Source organism: Gymnoscopelus braueri, assembly GCF_963280865.1.
Source record: "Gymnoscopelus braueri genome assembly, chromosome: 13".
NCBI lineage: Eukaryota > Metazoa > Chordata > Actinopteri > Myctophiformes > Myctophidae > Gymnoscopelus > Gymnoscopelus braueri.
The window spans coordinates 5,241,424-5,251,445 of NC_137615.1; the positions used below are offsets into that span (position 1 = coordinate 5,241,424).

At 40.5% G+C, this 10,022-nt stretch overlaps 1 protein-coding gene across 1 annotated transcript; it reads left to right on the forward strand.

Annotated features, from left to right (window-relative positions):
- Positions 1–71: 71 nt before the first annotated feature.
- On the forward strand, positions 72–9,647 carry drc3 (dynein regulatory complex subunit 3; the record flags this gene model as incomplete). The annotated part of the gene is made up of 13 exons (XM_080448103.1): positions 72–231; positions 438–554; positions 2,692–2,858; positions 3,506–3,652; positions 4,325–4,444; positions 4,863–4,948; positions 5,455–5,653; positions 6,101–6,232; positions 7,172–7,257; positions 7,404–7,467; positions 8,146–8,259; positions 8,800–8,931; positions 9,519–9,647. The coding sequence occupies 13 exons, from the start codon at positions 72–74 to the stop codon at positions 9,645–9,647; spliced, it is 1,653 nt and encodes a 550-aa protein (XP_080304229.1).
- Between the last annotated feature and the right edge of the window lie 375 nt (positions 9,648–10,022).

Here is a 10,022-nt window from a genome sequence, read left to right on the forward strand (position 1 = left end):
TGAACGGTACGTTCCTGTGCTATTTTTTTTTGCAAACTGCTAATAAAGTATTCAATCAATCAATCAAAAGGATGAGCTGGTCATATGGCACAGTGGAGCCCTCTGTCGTGGATGAGAGGGTACTGCAGGAGGCAGTGGAGGAGCAGGGCCCTCAGCAGCAGGCTGGACGCATCGCCAAGGAGGAGGGCATCCAGTTCACTGATGTCCTTCACCTCAGACTGGAATATAAACGTATGTCCTTCACCTCAGACTGGAATATAAACGTATGTCCTTCACCTCAGACTGGAATATAAACGTATGTCCTTCACCTCAGACTGGAATATAAACGTATGTCCTTCACCTCAGACTGGAATATAAACGTGAGGATGAAAAACGAATAAATGTACTTTGTATACTGTCTGTCCATCACTGCTATTGAATGGTCTGTATGTCCACAGACATCCTGAAGATTGAACACCTCAAACAGTTCACATCTCTGACCAAACTGCAGCTGAACAACAACATCATAGAGAAGATAGAGGGACTGGCATGTCTCACCAATCTCACATGGCTCGGTAAGATTTAAAAAAAACTGTAATTAAAGGCAATGTACGTAAACTGAAAGACTTCATAAAGGCATGGACAGATTATGGACAGATTATGGATCGGGCCAATGAGGCCAGTCAGTGTCCAAGGGCCCTCAACTACCAGGGGCCTCCTATAGCTGCGGCCCTGTATGGGCCACAAGGCCCTTCAGCAGCTTACTTAAATGTAAATATATAAATGGATTCAATATTCAATATATCTCTGCTGTCCGGCCGGAACCAGCTAAATCCAAAATGGTAATTGTTCAGGAAATGAAAAACTAAATATCAATTTTTCTGAAAATGAAGAAAACCTCATATTTTTTAAACAAAGCAATACTGCCTCATCAAACTTGGTATTGTGACAGATACTTGCATGTGTCATTATATTATCACCACTTTACCCAAATCCAGCTCAAGTGGAGTTAGGAGTTTTGTCCAAACACAAATCCAGCGCAAGTGGAGGTAGGAGGTTTTGTCCATCATTGATAAGAACAGCTGGCAATGGATCTCAAAGCTCACAACACATCACAACGCATTGTGAGCTTGGAGATCAGCTATTTATGGTGAGCGCCATCCTCATATACTAAGTATAGATCAAGTTGAATTTTGTACTTAAACAACTTTTATTTTAACATGCATTGTAAACAACCATGGATCTAACTGTTATCACTGTTGTTCTTCTACAGTTGAGTGCAACAAACAATTCTGCCTCAATACTCAATCATGTATTTAACAAAAGCAATCATGGCACACCAACAATAAATAAATGGCATATAAATACAAAATACATTCATGAAAAATAGAATCTGTAGCCTATCAAATCTGTAGCCTACTGCACAAAAAATAACAACCACAGTTGAATTTACCTATCATATACCTATCAACATTTTATTATCACACTGTTGTGTGTTGCGTGTGTGTGGTCGGTGTTTCTTAGTGCTTTAGATTGTCATAAAAGCTGTGAAAGTCTTTTGGCATGATCTCCTTGAGCTCTTGGAGATGTTTGAAACAAACTCCTGCACACACTCATTCTCTGTCCATTAACATTTAAAAAGAAAACACGAGCAGATGACCTTTGTGAAGACACCCTTCTCCTCTTTACTGGGGTGACATCTATCAAACCTTGCACATACATTCTCTTCTCTTCCCAGTTTATGTTCTCCCAAAAGCATTGAAAAATCTTCTCCCTGTCTGCCTCATACAGAGCAGAGCTTCTCTGAGAGCCTGAGAGGAGGGGGGAGTTGTTTGTTTTTGACGGACAGTTTGAGGGTCCAATGGAGTTAGGAGTTTTCGTCAGAGGCGCTTTTTAATACTTTTCATATGTTATTATTAAAAACAAAATTACACAGATGTAGAGGGGGTTCAATAGCGTTGATTTATGAGAAAAAATGAAATGAAATGAAAATGAAATGAAAAAAATGAAAATGGAGTTAGCTGGTCCCGGCTGGACACCGACGATATATTCAAAGGCATGCTATTAAAAAAAAAAAACATCTGCAACATTTTTATACATTTTATAGATTTGAAAACTTGTGAAACGGACATTCTGAATTCCGGACTTTTTCTAGAATGAGTATTTCTACAATGCAGTATTGCTGCTTTTACTCAAGTAAAAAATGTCAGTACTTTTTCCACCACTGGTCCTAATCCGTCCCTGGAGAAAAGCATTGCTCTGGACGCTGTAGAGCAGGGGTCTTCAACAGGGGGTCCGGGACCCCTAGGGGGTCCTCAGAGCTACTATAGGGGGTCTGCCAAGGGGGGTCTGATAGGATTTAGTTTTTTTTACATTAACCACTTGAACCCTAGAATTCCTTTTCTGAGGGGAACATTAGCCGAAAATAGCAGATCTACAAGCTCTCAACGCCTCGCACTGCGAGGCGTTGAGAGCTTGTAGATCGGCTATTTTTGGCAAAGAGGCTATAGGTGTAGAGGGAAAAAAGAGCAGACAAAGAAAAAAAGTTTTAAACTGAAACACAATTTTATGCAATATAGAGTAGGGGGTCCCTGCTTCATCTCTCTCTCAGCTAGGGGGTCCTTGGCCTGAAAACGTTGAAGACCCCTGCTGTAGAGAGAACGGACCATTTAGCCTATAAAATGAGTGTTGTTGATGTCTCTCCTCTTCTAGATCTATCGTTCAACAACATCGAGAAGATTGAAGGTCTGGAATGTCTGGTGAAGCTTGAAGACCTGAGTCTGTACAACAACAGGATCTGTGTGCTGGAGAACATGGACCCCCTGAAGAGCCTCCAGATCCTGTCCGTCGGAAACAACCTCCTGGACGACTTAGAACACGTGAGTGAGCTCCTTATCTTCCAGTGAATCGCTCAAACTATAACCCATTAAGACCGGGAATGCATCTGTGTCACTTTAGATTTCTTTGGCTGTTAAAAAATAGCAGATCTACAAGCTCATAGCGCGGCACTCGGTGCTGCGGTATGAGCTTGTAGATCTGCTATTTTTGAAAAAGAAAGTCGTTAGAATGTGTGCAAATCTTTAAATATATATATATACACCTTTAACTCAAATACATTACATTTTTGAATACATTTGTAGAATCCCCCAGAAGCAAAGATTTGAGTTAAATATGTTCGCTTGTTGTGTTCCGCACTATGAGCTTGTATATCTGCTATTTTTTGAATAGCCAAAGAAATCTAAAATTGACACAGATGTGTTCCTGGTCTTAATTGGTTTAAAACTGTGTTTCTCAACCTTTTTAAGGATCCCCCAGTTTGATATGCATTACATTAGGCCACAAACCCCCATTTGATAATTAAAAAATATATACATATTGGACCCCAGTCCCCAGAGTAAAATCCTCCGCAGAGTATTTCTGCATTGCAGTATTGATACTTGATACTTTAACTTAAGTAAAAAAAAGGTGAGTACTTTTTCCACCACTGGATTTCACACCATAAAGAAAGAGGCATGTTCTTCCCCAGGTGGTCTATCTCAGGAGGTTCAAGGACCTGCACTGTGTCAATCTAGCTGGAAACCCCATCTGCAACGATGAAGACTACAGGTCCTTCATCGCCGCCTACCTGCCCAACCTGGCCTACCTGGACTACAGGCTACTGGATGAGCAAACTGTAAGCCAGGGCTTCTCAAAGTGGGTGCCCCGGCACCCTAGGGTGCCTTGACGCAAGTCCCAGGGGTGCCTCAGAACACTTTGATAATATTTGGAATTTATCGATGTCACTTCAGTTTAACCACTTAGACCCCTTATATACTTAGTAAAACGGACCTTATAGTTAAACTGTACTTGCTGCGTTCTTTTTCAGCCTACAGTACACCAAGTCTCTTCACCAAAAAATAGCAGATCCACAAGCTCACAACGTGACACGTTGTGAGCTTGTAGATCGGCAATTTTTTGGGTGAATGTTCCCACCAGAATAGGAATGCTGGGATTTAAGTGATTTAAACGCCAAGTATAAAAGTTATTTTCAGTCTGTCCTAAATAATATTTATAATTATTATATTATATAATTATAATATAATAATATCCTCTCCAATTTTCCTGGTGACATACTGTATCTTTTGGGGGGAAAGATTTACATATTTACGTAGCGTTGATATGACAAAAGGTGCTATAAAGTAACTCAGGGGTGCCGTGGAAGTAAAAGTATTGAATATTCTAAATGCTCCAGTAAAGTAAAAAATACCTTAAAAGTGTACTTATAGGTACAATACTTGAGTAAACATACTTAGCTACTTTCCACCACTGCATTGTAGTATGCATAATGATATGTGTCTGGGTGCAGAGAGAGCAGGCGTTGGTCAAACACCAGGATGCTGTTGAGAAGACTGAACAAGATGAGCTGCAGGTCAGAAAGGCTGTTGAAGACACGCTGAGCCAGGAGGAGGCGCTACAGCTGCACAAAGTAATGGAAACAACCATTTCGTTACGAGTTACTTTGTAGATTTTGATTATTATTACAAAACATACATTAACCACTTCAGCCCTATATACATTTCGGCCATTTGAAAATAGCCGATCCACAAGCTCACAGTGCGTCGCATCGTGACACATTGTGAGCTTGTAGATCTGCTATTTTTATGAATTGTATACATTTGAAAACTTGAGAAATGGGACATTCTGCATAATGAGTATTTTCTACTTTTGGTACTAAGTACATTTTGATACCAATACTTTTGTACTTTTTACTCAAGTCAATTTTGAATTCCGGACTTTTACTTGTAGCAGAGTATTTTTTTTACATTGCAGTATTGATACTTTTACTTAAGTAGAAAATGTGAGTAGACTTTTTCCACCACTGGTTGTTTGTTTGTTTGTGTCAGGAAGCCTTCGTGGAGTTCCTGAACGGCTCCCATCTGTACGACAGCATGTTCGCCCACGACCCACAAGCACACAAACTCAGCCACCTGTCTGGAATAGACCATCTGCTGCAAATATATCCTTTTTCTCCCCTTGGACCCATAAATCATCCCAAATACTGTATAATATCAGTGGTTTTCAACATTTTTCATGCCAAGGACCCCTAAATTTATATACATTTGGCCGCGGATCCTCATCTGAAAATGTTTTGTGCCAGGGACCCCCCAGAAGCAAATATTTGAATTAAAAATGTGCTTTAAAAATATATATATATATAAATTTATATATATATTCAAAGATTTGCACACATCTTCACGATTTTTCAAAAAATAGCAGATCTACAAGCTCATAGCGCGGCACCGAGTGCCGCGCTATGAGCTTGTAGATCTGCTATTTTTGAATAGTGGTTAAAATAAGTGGTTAAAATGATTGTGACGCTATGTTAACTAATTTAGCTGAGGACCCCCTGGGACCACTGGTGGTCCCCGGACCACTAGTTGAGAACCACTTCTGTATATAAATGATTGTCCTTCGAAAGATGCTTTTTTTGTTAAGTTTTTTCCTTAACGGTGCAGTTACATTTAAGCACCAGCTGGGGGAGCTGTGTGCCCAGGTGTTTGAGGCGGGCCTGGGTCAGCGGCAGCAGAGAGAGGCAGAGGTGCGGCTCTTCTTCGCCGGTTTAAAAGAGGCCGTGGCAGAGAACCAGCAGATGGCTGCTCAGCTGGTCACAGAGTTTGAGAAGCACAGGAGAAAGGTGAGCCTGAAGACCCTTAATTCGTGTTCAGTGGTGTAAAATAACTAAGTACATGTACTCAAGTACTGTACTTATAAGTACAATTTTGAGGTATTTTTTTTACTTTACTGGAGTATTTCCAATTTTCAGTACTTTTCCTTCTACTCCACTACATCTCAGAGGCAAATATTGTACTTTTACTCCACTACAATTATTTGAAAACTTTAGTTACAAAGTTACTTTGCTGTTTATAAAAATGTATGTTTTATATTATAAAACATACATTAACCACTTTAGCCCTATTTTATACCTAGGCTATTTGAAAATAGCAGATCTACAAGCTCACAACGCGTCGCGATCATCACAACGCATTGTGAGCTTGGAAAGGAGACTCTGATTGTAAGTTCATGTGAGGTCATGGGAGGTCATGTGAGGTCATGTGAGGTCATGTGATGTCATGTGTTCCAGTGGATGCTGGAGCTAAAGGAAGTGACAGACGCTCACGTACAGGAAGTCACCTTCATGCAGTGCAACGATGACATCACACAGTTCCGTGACGGCGTCATGACCCTGGAGATGCACCTGGTGGACCAACTGGAGGTGTGTGTGTGTGTGTGTGTGTGTGTGTGTGTGTGTGTGTGTGTGTGTGTGTGTGTGTGTGTGTGTGTGCGTGTGCGTGTGCGTGTGCGTGTGCGTGCGTGCAGATGAGTAGAGTGACTGAAGTAATTTTGTCGTATGATTGTGTCGGGTCGCAAAAATAGTTCTTAGAAGTATGCGACACAGTAAAGGTTCTGGGGGTCACCATTCAAGCTGTCTTGACTTTTTCTATGATATATCCCTTACATGGGCAACTAGCATGCGGCCCGGGGGCCACATGCGGCCCCCACCTTCACTTAATGTGGCCCGCAGGTTAATATCAGAATACTGATATATTATTGATTTCAGCTGTTTACAATTCCTAACATGCAAACATGACCCTCTTTAATTACTTCAGTCTATATTAGTAGCTTAATGACTAGTATTAACATTCTATTTTTTATGTCCAATGTATTTGTATTTAAGTTCATAAAGTTAACATAAGTATAACTAAATGCATTTGAAATTACATTTAAAAAATTGCTTCTCTGGATTCCAATTCAAAAACAGCAAAAATAAATAAATCAGGATTCCAATTCAAAAATAGTAGAAATAGCAAATCTACAAGCTCAAAACGCGTCGCAGTGCGACGCGTTTTGGGCTTGTAGATTGGCTATTTTACTTTTGTGTGACATAGAATGACGAAAAAAAATTAAAATACAGAGATAAGAGGTGTCTGCCCTCTGACAGTATATTATGCAATGTGGTTATCTGGAGTGAGTGTGGAAATATAGTGGCCCTCTACATCATCAAAGTTGCATCACCCCGGACATATCCTGTGAGGTGAAAATGTGACTTGAATATTTTGTGACATAGCATCTGTGTTGAAGTACAGTTTCATGTATAATCTTGAACTTTACTTGACACAATTCATTAATTAATACATGAATTCATTCATTCCAGGACCTCATCAAAGACTTTGAGAGGAACATCTCTAACATGGTCGGCAGCTTCACCGAAACTGCCCAAGGAATATATCCTTTGTATCGGTCAACTTCACAGCCTACAGACATTCCCACTGAAGTCTCTATTAATGTTTACATTTAAATATAAACATTTTTGCCATAGCTCCGTCTGATTGGCTCGGCAGCGGATTTGAACTGGATACACGTGTGAAGGTGTCCTGCGTGTCCAGTTCCAACCTGCTGCCGAGCCAATCAAACGGAAGCAAAGGGAAAATGAACTGGAACAGGAAATGGGTGTGCTACCTACTGAAAGCAGGCACTACAGCTGTGCACAGCAGTGTTGATTTTGACAGCAAATTTTTATTCAGTTTTAGTCATAGTCTTTTGAATAAAATTCCATTTAGTTTTAGTCATATTTTAGTCATCTGAAATGTTTTAGTTTTTGTCTAGTTTTAGTCGACTAAATATCATAAGATTATAGTCGACTAAATCTACAGTTGATTTAGTCCACTAAAATGTATTTTGGCGGTGCCTTGATGGCGTCGTAATGGCTGATTTTACACTTGGTTGCATGCTGAAAATAGCCGATCTACAAGCTCACAACGCGTCGCAGCGCGACGCGTTGTGAGCTTGTAGATCGGCTATTTTCAGAGCGCAACACCCGAGCGCAACCAAACATAAAATGACTTGTCTTTTAGTTCTACTGGATCTCTTCTCCACTAGACCCTCTCTAACATTTTAGTCTAGTTTTTATTTGTTGACGAAATTGTCAATATATTTAGTCTTAGTCTTAGTCATCATAGCTTAGTTTTTATTTAGTTTTTATGTTGTTTTCGTCAGTGGAAAAAGGTAGTCGACCAACATTTTTCGTCATAGTTTTAGTCGTCGAAATCAGCACTGGTGCACAGAGCTGATCGCTCACTAATAACATTTAAATGGAATCTTCTTTGACCGTGCCGTACCTTCGCCCAGTGTCGTGACCTCGAGAACAACCACCATAAGAAGGTCACGGAGGTCGCCGTGGCGACCCTGGAGAAGGTCGCCAAGAACACACTGGAAGAGGAGCTTCCTGATGATGTCAGAATGGTCAGTGTGACGTCCACATGTTAATTACCATCTCGTCTTCTGACCATAGTCCAGGCTCTAATAAGGGAGATATACTGTATGAGGCTAAGTTTGCGCTAGTCATCGCCTCAGATGTAGCCCAGAACACGCTCCAATGATTTAGCTAGGGTGCCCGAGCCGGCGACCTTCGGGGGTCGCCATAGCGGTCAAATCCAATATGGCCGCCACCTGAAAACGGGATTGGCTACAACTTTTGAACCAGATGAGCTACAAATGCAAACTTGGTGTCTATTTCATGTTTTGTTTGAATCCTTATCTTTAGGATTGAGTGTCTAGACCCCCAATTTGCATATTTCCAAGATGACGGCTATGTGAAAATGAGTTACACCTCTATTTTATGTTTTTTGGGGCATTAAAAAATCTATCTACAGCTCTTAGGGGTCCATTTGGTTCCATGTTTGGTAACAGACCCATAAGGGTCCTTTTGGAACGCCTGGTGGTCCTCGAACCAGATGTTGAGAACCGGTGTAACATTTTGAAGGTGTTGCATCTTTATTGCAGCTGTTTGTAAACAAAGACACGCTGACCAACACAGTGACCTCCTCTCACGAGAAGCACCTTCTGAACATCAACAACCGAGAGGACGAGCTGGTGACCCGCGTCAACGTGTGGATGGGAGACCTCATGAGACGGGTAGGAAGAGAAGACCACCCCCCCAACACAGCCTCACCTATAGGCAGTGGTGTAAAGTAACTAAGTACTGTACATGTACTCAAGTACTGTACTTAAAGGGATATTTCACTTCTTTTTTTTTATTGGGTAATTTTATCGTCTACTCAGGCTTTTGGGAGCGCCCCAGTTTTTAAGTTGCTCCATTCAGTATTTAGATATTTGATATTCATTTTATCAGACACGCCTTTCCTATACAAACCCATTGTAACTTCAAACTCCATTTTAACCATGTTAGATTCATCGGAAACACCCATCCTTGTTTCTGGTGACTGATATTGTCCTTCTAATACGTGAGACTGCCTTTTTTCAATTATTTTTTATATTTCTTTTGGAAAATGAAGGGAAAAAAATACAATAAAAAAATTAAATAAATGAAAAAAGTAATCGAAAAAACACAGCCCCTCACGTATTAGGAGGGCAGTATGAGTCACCAGAACCAAGGACGGGTGTTTTTTGATGAATCTAACATGTTAAAAATCCTACATGTCTATGAAATTGATGTGTCATTGGTTTCTTATCTCTTCTTCTTCTTGTGCTTTTTAATTCAGATCCAGGAGGAGGAAGTGAAGAGGAACAGACTGCGGATCTCAGAGATCAACGCCTACATTAAATATGTCAAGGATCAGCTCCACACTGTGGCCAATGACAGTCTGGAGGCAGAATACCTTGGATATTAACCAGCTGAACCCTAGCGTCGCTATTCTGGGGAGAACATTTATAAGTAATATTTCGCCACTGTCAGGCAGAAACCAGCCATCTAAATTTTTCACTCCAACTTTGGAGATAGTTGTTTTGTCCATCATTGATTAGACGGGGGGAAAAAAAGTCAGACGGGGGGAAAAAAAACTATATATCTCCATATTAATGGTCAAAAACCTCCCAACTCCACTTGAGCTGTATTTGGGTAAAGTGATGATGATATAAGGACACGTTCAAGTATCTGACCATGTATAAACGTCACCATAGCAACTTTGATGAGGCAGTGTTGTGTTGTTCTAAAAAAAAAAACGTTTTCATTTACTGAAGTTTCTATTTTGGACATAGCTGGTTTC